Genomic DNA, 14,719 nt, shown 5'->3' with positions numbered 1-14,719 from the left:
TACAGAAAAACAAGCATGTGCACTATTAACTGTAAGACATCCGTACCAAATCTTCTTACTCAATAACATGTCCAGGTCTAGGGCAACAGGAAAGTACTATTTAGTTTTCAACAGCTAGGCTTCTGAGAAAACATTGGACAGGTATGAGGCCACTCAAACTACACTGTATACTTAAAAAGCAGGAAAAAATATTACCTGGAATTGCTAGATCGTCCCTGAGGTGATGGAGACTCTCTTTTCACTGTTGGGCTGTGCTTTATGACTGAAGACTTCTGATCAACAAGGGCCCGTCTGTTTCCTAAAGAGGAGAGGAAACAGAATGAGAGGAAAAGGAGGGAAGAAAACAAAGTGATCCCAGGACAGTAACAAGCAACACTAAAGTTGGCTAACACACCTATTCGAATTACAGGTAACAGACTTCAAACAAAATGGAAACTCCAAAAAAGCAGCAGCGTATATCATATTCTAGCATCACACATCGGCAGAAAACAGTAATGGGAGTAATGCAGAGAGAAAAAGAGATGGTAATGGGAGCAGGAGGTGAGAGACAGGAAAAGTTTGGCTGCTCTGCATGCAGTTCCACAACAAGAACCATCTTCAAATTAGTCACTATATGTAAAAGCATAATGCATTGAGGGTGACTAGTATAGATCATGTGGTACTGGTTACCCAGCGAGAAAGGTAGCCCGAAGTCAGGCACAGGGAATGCTGGAAATTGTTACATCATGCACAGCTCATGCTGTAGGGAACCCACCTTCATTGCTTACTGGGCCAGCTTCAGTAATAATCTCCATTATAGTATTTAACCCAAATACTGGGACACAAAATATACAATTAGTAGTGTATTGAAATATCTACACTCCCCACTGTCAGCATCAAAAGAATCCAACTACCAGCTTCTTCCCAGCCCTCCCTCATAATAAAACCCAAATGACACTAGAGCAGGAAGGATGTTTGAAAGCCCAAGACCACAAGGGCCAGAATAACTTATCTTAAGAGAAAGTGCTCAACTTGAAATTTGGCATCGTGGAACCAGTGTATTGCATCTTCAAGGACATTATTGCACATATTGTATTTGAATGGCACTACAAAAACCATCTGCATCACCAATGAAAAAAATCAATGGATGCACATGAAATAAAAATTAAAAAGGAAAATGGAACGTGGTCAAACAGCAGCAATGAAATGGAGTCCCAGCATCATTTCCCATTACAGTTAGAAACACACACTTGGCAAGAACAAGTTAATACAGCAACTTTGTATCTCTACAACAGAGACAAAAGCATCTAACAACCACTGAAGTGCCCAGTGGGAATCCCAGTGAGCCAGCATGCACATGTAAATGACCACACACACACACACACACTCGCACATGCATAAAACAGACTGAGCTACTCCATGGAAATCCCATCCTCATATCTGCACAGTAACATTAAAGGCCCTACAGGATTAAAATAGTCAAGAAAAGAACACCAAAGTGCAGAAGATGAGGCACAAAGCATGAATGAAGAATGGCAAACCCCATCACTGTTTTCTTCCAATGCATGGAATCAGTCATTAAGTTTACCCATGGAAACAGCCCTGACACAAAGCATGTTTCTTATCCAGTACAACTGGACACAAAAACATAACCAACTGGTAAAAGGTTGTCAAAAACAGCTGTGCAGAGTCTCTGCTAGTGTTTTCACCCTACCAGTCCTGTTACTCCTCATTTTACACACAGGGAATGATTACTTGTCTCAAAAACAAAGTCCAAAGCAGAAACACAAAATCCACCTTTTGGTCTTTGTTTCTACAAGGTCAAAGGTCAGCAAAACGTCATACCAACCTTCATCCACATCCCTTCCCAATTCCAGATTAAAGTAATCTTTACCGATAAAAGTGATGAGGAGGAAAAAATAAATGAAAAAAAAATCAACACATTAAAACAAAAGCAGTAAGTTCTAATCAGATAGAATAACTCGAAAGGCAAAATAAAACCTCTCCTCGGTGTAGCATCTGAAAAGGTCTCAACACTACGACACCAGTGCAAGCTCAGTCACCCCTGTGATATTACATTTGGTACAAGGATGACCAGGCTGTCTAACACCCATGGTGTGAGGGGCATTTCTCTAGTGCCCATTCAGATATATTATCTAGTGACACTGCAAACAGGAGATGTTCTAATGAAAAGATTGAGAAGATTGTGCACATATGCTAGGGATTGATCTTCACTCTCATAGAACTGAAAGCATGGTTGTAATCTGATTTTCTATTTAGCAATCTGAAAAGATGATAAACACTTTTGAAACTCACATAATCTGCAGTCTCCATGGGAGGTTGGCATTACCCCCATTTACAAATGCAGCATCATCACTCTTATAAATTACCTAAGGCTAAGCATGAAGATAGTGGCAGTACAAAAGCAGGATCTACCTCTTAGTTCCCATTCTTTATACTAAGTACTCAAAAATAAAACTAAACAAAATACACTGTGAATGTTGGTTTTGTTTTCTGTCTGTTAACTCAGACTAGACTGGACACTCTCCCATCCCAAGAGTTGTTGGGAGAAAGACTGACTGAGAAATATCACAACAATTTACTGTCTTGCTCCTTAACACAGGTACTACCCAAATGACCAAAAGACATCACTCCCAGGATTCCTGTTAGGGGTAGGACCTCAGATTGCCAAGTCACAAGAACTGAAAAGGCTGTAGAAGACAAAGGGAAAAATCATTACCTTTCAGGCTGGGAAAGGGAGTATTCTTATCTCTCCCAACTTTGGTTGGTAGGGCTAAGTTGGACAGACTGAAACTTGTGCTGTGGTTTCTGTACAGGCTGCCTATGACAGAAGACAAAAACAATTAATGTCTACTGCTCACTGCACACAGCCAAAGATCCTGTAATTCGCCATCTTATTTCAGATCCTTAATCATTAAGTTCTTCCTTATTACCCAAAAGTCTCACAACCATAACATGACCTCATTTACATTGCAACCATATCTGTAATCAGATTATTCTAAACAGTACAAAAACGTAAGTCGTAGCTTCGCGTTACAACAATTGATGTTGGATCTTCAAGGCTCTAATGTAACAGCAAAATCCTCCTGTCTTCCTGTACTTAGATCACATCACCTTAGGTCTACCTTCTAGTTTGATCCTGTTTTTGGGAGCAAATGAATGGCTGAGCCACATGAGAAAACAGGATGACAGAAGATCTGCAAAACATGTAACCCTGAAGTGAGGACTGTGCACTGTGTCTTGTGAAACACTGTAAATCTGCCAAGGAACCATGCTTTGAAATAGAAGCTTTCCATTTATTAGGAAAAAAACATACATTCTTCCTGGTACAAGCAGATCTTAAGGACACAATTATGCATCATCATCTGCTTAAGCCTGTAGACAGCCTGAAAGCACCACATTTAGATATACTGATTAACACTTCAAATTATTAATTTAAAGTGCCAACATATTATTTCAATTTGCTTTGGTTCTTTGTTTTTTTGTACACTTATTTTAGCAACAGTCATCTTACCAGAAACATTTAATATATTTTTCCCAGTGCTACAAACTTCTTTCACTGCTTTTTATTGTAGTGCAAGACTCAAGTGGCCATGCCTTCTGTCACTCATTAAGAGATTCCAGATTCATGTTTCACACCCACGTTCTTTTTAATAAAAACTTAATTGAAAGTCGGCAGTCAAGGAATTGAATTTTGCACCTAAGCACACAACATGGCAGCATGGAAGCCATATTACTGTAAGATTATTTTATCCATTTCATAAAATTACACAATGCTTTGTTTAAATAAAACTGAAGAAATTTCTGATCTGTGCCCTAAAGCACCACACAACTCAAGGGCCTAACCGCAAAACCAAAGTCCTTCTTACTGAAGAATATATAAAGCACTGCCGTCAGCAGTTGTCAGTAAGCCACCATGACTGCTGGAGAGCTGGTAACAATTTGACAACCAACTCATTCTCTTGACTAGCCATCTCTCTATTCCATCTCTCTGTACACTCTGATATAATAAATAAAACTAGCTTAATTAATGCATCATACATACTTGCAAAAGACATGATGCCCCCAAAACCTTCACTGCTGTTGTTGGAGATGGTAGAGTTTGGGGAGCTGGCCCTGGAATCTGAATCTGCATCAGAATCACTGGCCAGTTTTAAACTGTTTGGCCGAAGTAACTTCTGAGACCTTTAAAGAAATTAAGTACATCTGTTATTAACATTCCCCCTTCCCGCCCCAAATCAATACATCGTATGGTTGTGGTAGACTCATGTTGGTCTCACTCCCTCCAGTTTCCACCACACTACCTCCATCCTCTGGAAAAGAAAAAAAAACACCCAAACAAACAAGGAAAAGGGAAAAAAAAAAAAAAAAAAAAAAAAAAGAGAGAACTGAAACATCTTTACATGCAGGCTTTTATAGCTTTTCAGGGCCTGCTGAAAACTTGTCTACAAAAGGGCGTTGGCAGACTAGCAGGTGAAAGGGTTTGAAAGGAGTAACAAGAAAACCCATTGCCACCAATCACTGCAGTATCTTTTCCCCAAAAGACAAAGATTTACTGAAACAGTTTCCAGAAATCAGTACATGATATACTAGAATGTTCTAGAAAGAATTGTTAATTCTCATAGCTTCTACTGCTTACATAAAAGTAAGGAACTGAGGGACTAAGCAAAGGTTTTTATTCAAACCAGAAGGGTTGACAGCACTTCAATATTAAATGAAAGTGACCAAGAACACATCTCAGTAGCCAAAGACATTTGAGTGCATGAATGTTAAACTACATGAAGCAGACAGAAACCCCAGAAGCGCTGTACAGAAGAGCAGGAGACAAGGAGGACTCACCTGCTTCCATTTAGATTCTGGTTAAATCTTGGGGTGTAGCTCTCTTCCTGCTCATCATCTTCATCCTCTGTAGGAAAACCATACTGTGGTTCAAAGTATGGATTGTCATACTCTCGCTTCCTCACCACCCCTTCTGAGGAGCTCATGCTGCCAGCTGTGATGTCACTCTCACGACGATCCAAGCTTATCTTGGGAAAGCTTGGTTGCAGTGGCAAGGAAGAGAGATGGTTTGAAAATCCAGCAGCCAACTTCTCTTCTATTTCTGCTGAGTCTGCTGCCTCCTGTGGACCAGTCAAATCATTGATCTGTTCGCTAATGTGGGGTACATACAACTGAAGGGCAGGACAAGAACAATTATTTCAAACTGGGAAATCTGCACAGTTCTTGCTGTTTGCTATGGGGCCCCCACCACATCCTCACTATCTGTGTCTCTAAACTAGGATTTCATACACACTGCAGTATTTGTGCATTGTTCTGGGGACTTACTTCTCTTTAAAACAGCTCTGACTAGTAAATGTTAGCTCAGGATAACAGCTTTCCATTACCATGTTCTCATTTTTCTTAAAAGATCACAAAATCATGAGTTTCCCCACCCCACTCCTTGTTCCCCTAAAGATATCACGTCTTTCCAGATGCTGTAAAAGCAATTCCTGCAGTCTCAACCTGGACCATATCTCTCTGCTAACGCTGCATTTTTCAATGCACTGAAACTCTTTGTACAGGAATGGTCTATCCCAGCATAAGAGGGTACCAGCAAACTCCACCTTGCTCAGAAAGTCCAGGGTGAGCATGCAATTAAATCTGTGCATGGTGTCACAGTCCTATTAGCTTTTGCCCTTCTCAGAAAGAACCACGTGCATTCTCCCATTCTTTATATCCTAATACGCTGATCTTGAGGCTGAACTCATCTCAGTACACACATGATTCACTCCATGGATGACAGTGCTGGGGCTGCTACTGGCTGTAGTACTGGAACTTGAGCGAGGCTGGTTATTCTCTTGGGAGTTCTCACTGTCCATGGTCTGTTCATCGGGATCCCCTGAATATTCTTGAAAATCATCAAATTCCACTTCACTAGCATCACCAAGGGCTGCATGAGTCAGGGGGTCAACATCTGCAAACACATCATTATTCATTAAACAACATGGCCTTCCTCAGCCTTTTGCCCATCTAACTAAATATTCCTAGAAGATGAAGACTGCTCAACAGAATAAACTTGTATAAAAATTTAGGTTGTAAAGGGCTTTTGGAGGGCATCCATTCTAATTCTCTCCTCAAAGCAGGAGCACCTTCAAAATTAAAGCAGGTTGCTCAGGGCTTTGTCCCACTGAGTTATTAAAGTTTCCAAGGTTTGACATTCTACAGTGATCCTGGGAACCTATTCAACTACAATAAACATTAAGTTTTTTTACTTACACCTGAGTTTCCTTGTTGCAGCTTATGATTATTACCTCTTCTCCTTGGGACATGGGAAATGTTTTGGGACTTCTAGATTTAGTTTACTGAACAAAGTGAGTGTTTATGCAGGTTCCGTGTAAGCCACAGAGAATGCATTTTTCTGTCTCCACTAGGACAGAGTAATACTTCAAAACTAGCACTGAGAATCAATATGCAGGGGCAGGAGAGAGCTCACACTCTGCTGTCCATATTGCACAGTATTTACTAGCAGCAGCAGGTTGTTTCCACATCTAGTGAACCAGTTTTGTTCAGCAGCATCTATTTCTGTTCTTCCTCTTCACAGTGTTGTTTGGAGGAAGTTGTTTATAAGCAGGAGAAATGTCTTTTCTCAGTCTACCCACACACTTTTACCTCAGAGCAAAACCACAATGGGACAATACTTTGTTCTGATTCAGAGACTTAGGGGAGGCCTTTTTCCCGAAGTTCTTCAGATGAATTAGGAAAAGGAACCTACGTGGACCTTGTGAAAGTAAAAGCAAAAGTTACTCACTTGGGGTATCACCATTAATGTCACATTTCATCATCTCACTGACAAAGTCACCGAGGGAGGAGTAGGAGGAACTTGAATCGTCGTAGTCGACGCTGTCACTGCCACTGCCGCAACAGGCGAGAGAGAGAGATGAGTGGCAGCATCAAAGCAACAGCAGGCTCTGATGCTCTGAAGATGTGAATCAGCACGGTTTTCATGGACCTCCTAAAAATCTCATATTATAGTAGCTACAAATAAATTTCACAGGCCAACTTCATGAAAGGTAAGAGCAAAAAACATAACTTTCAGGTATGTGAAGAGTTATGGAAAAACATTTAAAATCTCTTAGCAAAGTTATGAGACTAAACATGAGTAGAGAATAGTGTATAAATTCACAAAATGTGTGTGTTTATGTAGGATAACTTCAAGGGAACTGGGAATGACAAGTAAAAGCATTTCCTTTTTGCACTAGCGATAAATCCCATTCTGTTAGGACCACAGGTGCTGTGTAGAATGCAAAATACATGCAAGCCCAAGGCTGAAAGATCTCACAAATCAGGAAGGAATGAAAGGAAAACTAGACACAAAACTCCAAGAAATACGGCCAAAAACTACTATATAAAGTTTCCTTTCATTTTACTAAACACACAAGGTGGCCACAGACAGTGGGTAGTACTAACAAGTTTTGCATAACTAAGGATAGGGAACAGAGATTTGGAAGCGTGGTAGGATGGGTGGGAGTATTTGCATTACTGCAACAGAAAGAAAGAAGAAACAGAGAAAGAACAGCATGGAAGAAAAGACAATTAGGGTGTGAGGAAATGACAAATGTCAAGTGGCATAAAGGTAGCAAAAGAAAACAGGAAAATAAGTATGGAGAATCACATTAAATGAATACACTAGCAAAGGGATAAGAGGTTTGCTGTGATAACAGAGCAGTGAGAAAATTTACTTCAGTGCCAGTTTTCTGCCCAGACAAGAAATGAAACAACAGCCTGGCAGACTACAGGAAAAGACTGCAAATGAGAAGTAGGAGAGGTCCAACAATCTGAAATAACTCATGTGACTACGGGCATGTTCCCCACTAACCTGTCATCAGTGGGATCAGAATCTGTTTCCTTCTCTGCAGGGACATTCAGGGCTTCAGCCAGCTGTGAATTGCTGTCATAGACTCGATAGTGGATGGGCTGCAGCTGGTGAGCATACCACTTGGGTTTGTCACCAATTAGGGCTGGGTCAAACATGTCTGCACAAAAAACCAAGGAGAGCATTAATCAAACTCATTTACTGGCGTCAAAGACTTCATTCACAGTGACACTACCCTCTACTAAATCTTGAACAAAGGGACAGTCTTTGAGAAGCCTACAAGACTTCCCCATAATCAAACGAGGTAAAATTAATTGGAGGAGCAACTCACCAATAGCAGGGCTAACTTGGGAGAAACACATGAGGCCATACATAAAAAGAGAAAAATATTCCTTGAACTAGATTTTCCTCCCCAGCAGGACTAATACGGTATAAAATTAAATCCTTCCCTAGAATGTCTGGTTTTCAAGCTCCTGCATTACATCCAAGTGCAGGAAAAGCAAGACTAACACTTACTGTTATGAATTCTTTGGAAAGCATAATTAGTAGGGTTGAGTGACCATTCTCCAAAGTATTCTACTGCCTGTGTTCTGGAAAGCTTATCTGCAAAAGGTGTTTGCTTCGGCCTAGAGGCAAGAAAAGAATTTGCCTGGAAGGCTACCACTGGCCGTGGGAAGAGGCGAAGAGTGCGAGTGTGCATTTGGAAACCTTGCAAAACATTTGGTGAGTTGAAGAATCTCACCATAGCAACCCTAAAAAAAACCAGAGAACAACACATTAGATAAAAACACAGAGCATAACAAAAAAGAAGAAAGAGAGCCCTTAAAAGGTATGCCATAGACAATGTTTCAAACCTTTGAAGAATGGTAACCTAACTCTTCTTAGTAAACAGCTGTCTTGCAAAAAATAAAAGAAAAATCCAAACGAACCAAAACTCAAGAAATCACTTTGTTCTAATATACCATCTTAACATGAACACCCACTCAGTGAAAGATAGCATTCTTGTTTCTACTAGCTGAGGTAACAACTAAGTCCCCAGCTTTTTTTTTCCTTTTTTTCTGCAGTTAAAGCTTGTGATTTAAGCTGAGGATACAATACCAGAGTGATAAATCCAGGTAAAGTAGATGATCTACAGGAAAATGCAAGAAGCAAAACACCCCCTCAAGATACACAGTTATGTTCCTGCAGGTAATAGATCTGAGATAAACACTGTAATTGCTGCTCTTTTCCCCCACATGATGTCAAGGAGAATCTACAATAGTACCTGACAGATGCTGTTTCACCCACGAAATGTTTGTGCTGCCCTCAAGTGCAAACTTTTATGAAGACTCAATGCCACCTTCCTGTTAAGCCTCACCTGGTAGCCACATCAACAGAGTCCACATCATTTCCATAGATCAAAGGGTTGAATTCTGTGGAGGGAGTAGACTGCAAATCATTCTGTGGTCTTCCCAGCAGCAGAGGCACCTCCTGCCCCTCATGAAACTTCTCTAGATTAAGAATGGGCTGAGTATTCAGGCTCATGCTGGCCAGGGCCTATTGAAGGACATTATGCACACATTCAGCAAGAACAGTTATTTAAGGAACAGATGATCAGAGCTACCCTGCCCTCTAGGCAATTGCAACCATTATGCATGCTCCGTTAATTTGTCTTAAACCACCTCCACGCTGAGTCAACAAGTATCTCCAGGCCCTCCTTTATGCTGATTGTCAAAATTATCTCCTCAGTGCTGAAACAGTCCTGGAGCCAGTCAAGGAGTAGCACAGAATTCCATTTTGCTAGATCATTCATGACATGAAAACAGATAGTCCTAACTGGATCACTAGTAGTATGGCACTGCACAACTCTACTGCTTGTAATGTGTAATTTGAATACATCTTGGGAATTAGAGGCCTTGAAACTTGCCCTTAAAAGTGGCTATACAACCAGTAATTTGACGTTCCAGGAAAATGTGGAGACACCTCTACATAAACATCTGCTTGTATCCCTGAAAACCTCCACTTTTCATTGGAATGAAGCCTTCATCTGTCTCTAAAGTTACCTCTTCAACCCTCATAAAAACTTCAAGGAGCAGCACAAGTGGTGAATCAGTCCTGGACACCCAGACCTATCCTAAATCTTCCTCATTTTTCCCATTTGCCCACTGAGGCTTCATCTTTTCGTTTAAAAAATAAATATATTAAACCAAAACAAAGAAAACAAACAAACAAACAAAAAAAAAACTCCAAAGGAAAAGGGTAAAATGGAAAATTGAGGGGAAAAGAATAAAATAAAGAACCTTGTTGTCAGGAGTGAGCAGCTGTTTCTGAGTGATTGCAGTCATGCTAACCAGACACTGGAGGCAAGATGGAAGATCATATGACAACACCACAGCAGCCCATCAGAGCCAAGACGAACACATGACCACAGAGAAACAGATGGAAGGAAAAAAAATATCTATTACTACCAAATATCACAAATGAGAGGAAAACAAAACGGACCACAAAATAGACACATCTTAGGAAAGAGGGATAACTGCCCCACCCCCAAGCATTCTCATCTGGCCACTTTGGAAACAGGCAAGCCTGTTGTCCTTAATGATGCAGCTAAGAACTTTCTACAGCAGTTTAAAAGTAGATATCCTGAAATTCATTTATTGACTCTAAGAACCAAAGGCACACAGAAGTGTCAACCTTAATAATGTGGGCCACAATTTGTCTGCTTTGTACCAGCAGCACTCCTTTGCCAAATGGATGGCAAACCCTTCATGACAATGTCAATAGGAATACACAGGGGACATAATCTGCATTTGGGTAAACACTCTGAGAATTTTAAATATATCCTCAAAAATAATTGCAATTTATTCTTCTGATACTTGAGTTTGCCTTCGCACTAGTGAGACAGTTTTGCTAAGTAGTGCCTGAAATTGCAAGGGGGTGAGGCAGCAGTGGGGGGAAGGCTGATCTAACAAAACTCCAGGCAATACATCACTTCCATCTGTGCTGACAGCAGGTACTGGGATATCAGAGAGGTTACACACTTTGCTCTCCTGGTCTATGAGGAAAGAGAAAGAGCAAACCTCATCACATTAGTAACACACTTTACCTTTAGATACTGCATGCAGCGTGCATAAGGAAAACAGAAATGAAGAGATAAAACCTGCTTGACACGATCAGCCAGGATGACCCAAGCTGATTAATGGCTTAGCAGGACCTGAGAGGAGAGACTGACACTTCACACACAGATCTGTGAATGGAGGGGAAACAAAGATGATCATAGCTTGATGGATCAAGTCAGAGTTTAAAGCCCACATGGCAAACATAAAGGAGAAATCTGGAACTTTCTGTATCGACTGGAAACAAGTTAGCCTCAAACAATGGTAAAAATAAGAAACCACCTCTGTTGTGCACAGGGACATTTCAGCTTTACATTCACTGACTTGCATTCTTATCCACTCTAGCAGAAGACTGGGCAACACTACATATGCTACACCCTGCTGCATCTGAGTCCTTTCCCCAAAGTGCATATTACCTGTTTCAGATGCTTTTTCAGCTCTGAAGCTTCTGGTTCTGGCAGTGCTGGCAAAGATTCTGCATTTGTGGGAACAATCACCTGGAATTAAGCACAACAGACTAAAAATTCCCCAGCTGTAGTCATTTCCAAAACAGAATCCCCAAAATCTCCAGTACTCCAGACATCGAGGAATAAAAGACACAAAAGTAAAATAAGAAAAAAAACCCCCACAGTCTTAGACAGACACCTGCTTGCTTCACTTCTTTAAGGTTGTTATTGTTTACAATATAATAAACAATGGAGTTACTTTATCATTTACCACAAAAACAAGACTAAAAGACACAAAAGTAAAATAAGAAAAAAAACCCCCACAGTCTTAGACAGACACCTGCTTGCTTCACTTCTTTAAGGTTGTTATTGTTTACAATATAATAAACAATGGAGTTACTTTATCATTTACCACAGTTTGTGGGTTTGAAGCAACCCACACTTTCCATCATGTTGATGTTGTTATTCACATCTTCCTTAAATTACCCTTGCTCATACCCTTGTAGAAAGTGAGATACTTAGCCCCACTTGAATAATGACAACCTGTGGGAAGCTTCTTAACAGACTGGGTTTCTTAGGTAGGGCTATAAGCCAGTCTGACAATTAGTCAAGAAGGAAGTTCTATCATTTGCTTGAGGGTTTACCTTCTAATGATATAGCCAGGTCAATTAACTGAAAAAGGATGCCTAATGCAAAAGACATGGGGACCTTGAGACACAACAAGGAACGGAATCCTAAAGTTTAAGATGGGAGTGGCAAAGGCAGACTGAGGCCAGGCATTACTAAATTCTCAGTGGGCACACTGGTGACAGAACACAGCTCCTGGAAACAAAGCCACAACTTCTTATAGGTGCCACTTACCCTATTGGTATCCAGGTCAATAAGCCATACATCATCAGGCATTTTAAAATCTAGTTTGTAAAGGAAGAAACTTGCTGGAACACCAATGATATAAGGTGTAGGGGCTAGAAGCAACTGAGAGAAAGACAGACATTACTAAGGACAAGATCTGCATTTCATATCAACATGTTCTTCCCAAATCTTTATTTATTGACTACTGTATGTTTATAACAGAGTAGACAACATAAAAGGCATTGATAAATAAGTAATTACTACCACGCAATGGAAGCATAAAAAAAATAAAAATAAAAAGAAAAAAATAATAAAAGCTCCTGCTCAGAAAGTCTCATTTTTCATCTAGGAGAAAATACACTTCTATCTCCCATGTTACATATCCCACTCCCACCCAGGACATAATTTATACGTCTACATAGCTCTTTGGAAACAGCTTTCCATGTCTATCATGGTCCAAAAAAAAATATTCAGAGTAAGAGCCTAAGTTTAAAAAAAGGAAGTCATGGATGAATACATCCTCAGCTCAGACTGAGTCTGTGCCATTGTAAATAGGCACATACAAGGACTTTATCCTTATGCTTGTAGTGGCAATTTGGTTTCAAAATAATAGCATCTCTAAGAAGTACAAGATAGACACATTTTTTTCAGATGTATGTGGAAAACTTATGGGGAAATTCAGGTTGCTTCTGATAAGGCAATGTGCAGAGGAAAAAGTTTTAAATCAACATAGCAGCTTGAGACCAGTGGCTTGGGAGGCTAATTTATTCTTTTAATACAGAACTGTTGGCCAGCTCCAAGGAGTGGCACAAGAACAAATGTGCAGCATCAGTTGCAGGATAGCACTGAAGTAGTAAGATGTCCTGAATTCTATCTTTCCAAACAGAATAATGAGCCCCTGAAAAGAACTGACTACTGGCAAAACCCAGGCTCCCAGCTGAAGCTAAACAACACTTCATATTTCTGAGATTGCAGGCAAGAGTTTCTGAATTCTGAATTAAAGAGCCCTCAAGCATCCTTAAATATTACTCTCCTCAAGAAACTTTAATACTCAGTTTAGAGGGGGAGGGAGTAAATATCATCATAATATTGTCAATCTATGGTCCTTCAGTGCATTTTTTGTGAACTACTGCTTTGAATCATTCTATTCACTGAGCGTGCTCTGAAGATATCCTACATAAGTGGTGTTACCTATGATTTAAATAGTCACACTCAAGCAATGTTCTTTGCAAGGCAGACTTTGACACAATCTCTGAGAAGATGGTGAATGAAAAAAGAACTACAACTATATGAATTTCAGACATCATAGAAACCTCTTTTGTGAAAGACCAATACAGGAAAAATATGTACCTGTTCTGCAGAGGCCATGCAGGTGGGAAGCAGAGGGATCACTGGGAACATGTACTCCAATGGGTAGATCATGGCCACAAAGGCCATCACAGACATTGAAAGTGCATTGTAATCTCGGGACTGCAATACAACCTGCAACCAAAGAAACTCCCATTAGCACTGCAGCAACCATTCACTTCTAAGACTCCCCTCAAGTGTATACAAAGACCACAGATTTTGTGATCTCTGCAGACTCAAATTCGATGGCTGTAAACTGGGTAACCCTCCATTAATCTGTCTGAAAACAAGCTTTGGGTGTTTTTTTGAGTGAGAACAACTTTTCAAAACAGGAACCTCAGAAGGAGCTATTTATTCCCCTCATCCTCCACAGACAAAACTCATTCCAGGCAGTGTAGCTGTTCTACACATCCAGCCTACCCTGGTTTGAAGAGGGCAGAACTTCCTACATACTTACCAAAGATCAATGATCTTCCCTTCTTACCTTATGCTCCAGAAGGATGCAGGTCAGCACCTGCAGGCAGGCATCCACTCCCAGCAATTCCAAAGGCAGATGTAATGGAAAATCCACCAAAGTGAAGCGGGATGGATCAGGAAGAGCAAAGGTCAAAGCTGGCTGCAGCTCGTGTGGCAAGACTTCCACATCCACCCGCTTCTGCCCAGCAACGGGCATCGGGGAGCGGAGCAGCCGGTATATCCAAGCCTCAATCTCCCGCAAGTCGTGAAGCAAGGCGCTGGACTTCTCTTCCACCAGGAGGGAGCCTGTGAAAATCCGCCACATTGTGTCCCTGGATGGGGAGAACGCCAAGGTTAACACTCCAAGAACCTTACTTGACAGCTATCCCGCAAGGCTCTTCCAGAGAAAAGGCAGATCCACCAAGGATTAAAAGAGGCAACTGACAAACCTTTGATCACCCAAAGGAATGGAAGACAGGCATTCAAGCTTACTGACACAACCCACAATGTGAGGAAGAATAAATTTTTCTGTGGCAGGGAACAACACAAGTATGTCACTTCAGACTTCATTCACACATTTAAAGGATTCAGTCAGGTCCAGATCTCTGAAGGACTCTCATCACCCTCACACTTGAAATCCAGCAGGCACACAGGATACTCTCCTACCTCAT

The 14,719-nt window shown here is 40.8% G+C and overlaps 1 protein-coding gene across 19 annotated transcripts in view; it reads right to left on the bottom strand.

Annotated features, from left to right (window-relative positions):
* The window catches only part of MADD (MAP kinase activating death domain), a 69,775-nt gene that overhangs the window by 35,093 nt on the left and 19,963 nt on the right, over positions 1 to 14,719 (bottom strand). For 5 of the 19 annotated variants that reach the window (XM_041459744.1, XM_041459751.1, XM_041459748.1 and 2 more), the window contains exons 2-16: positions 14,077 to 14,380; positions 13,596 to 13,727; positions 12,255 to 12,368; positions 11,364 to 11,444; positions 10,132 to 10,188; positions 9,210 to 9,388; positions 8,369 to 8,604; positions 7,856 to 8,012; positions 6,788 to 6,894; positions 5,760 to 5,953; positions 4,840 to 5,171; positions 4,046 to 4,185; positions 2,720 to 2,821; positions 755 to 814; positions 196 to 298 (exon numbers count right to left, since the gene is read on the bottom strand). In XM_041459744.1, the coding sequence (XP_041315678.1) occupies positions 196 to 298; positions 755 to 814; positions 2,720 to 2,821; positions 4,046 to 4,185; positions 4,840 to 5,171; positions 5,760 to 5,953; positions 6,788 to 6,894; positions 7,856 to 8,012; positions 8,369 to 8,604; positions 9,210 to 9,388; positions 10,132 to 10,188; positions 11,364 to 11,444; positions 12,255 to 12,368; positions 13,596 to 13,727; positions 14,077 to 14,373 (2,291 nt within the window). In that variant the 5' untranslated portion in view covers positions 14,374 to 14,380. The remainder of the gene's footprint in view (positions 1 to 195; positions 299 to 754; positions 815 to 2,719; positions 2,822 to 4,045; positions 4,186 to 4,839; positions 5,172 to 5,759; positions 5,954 to 6,787; positions 6,895 to 7,855; positions 8,013 to 8,368; positions 8,605 to 9,209; positions 9,389 to 10,131; positions 10,189 to 11,363; positions 11,445 to 12,254; positions 12,369 to 13,595; positions 13,728 to 14,076; positions 14,381 to 14,719) is intronic. The other 14 variants (XM_041459764.1, XM_041459747.1, XM_041459752.1 and 11 more) reach the window with 6 other exon arrangements.

The sequence above is a fragment of the Pyrgilauda ruficollis genome, unplaced genomic scaffold (assembly GCF_017590135.1).
Source record: "Pyrgilauda ruficollis isolate IOZ18807 unplaced genomic scaffold, ASM1759013v1 scaffold14, whole genome shotgun sequence".
Lineage (NCBI taxonomy): Eukaryota > Metazoa > Chordata > Aves > Passeriformes > Passeridae > Pyrgilauda > Pyrgilauda ruficollis.
Note: the sequence above shows the minus strand (reverse complement) of the source record. Positions and strands in the feature narration are given on the sequence as shown.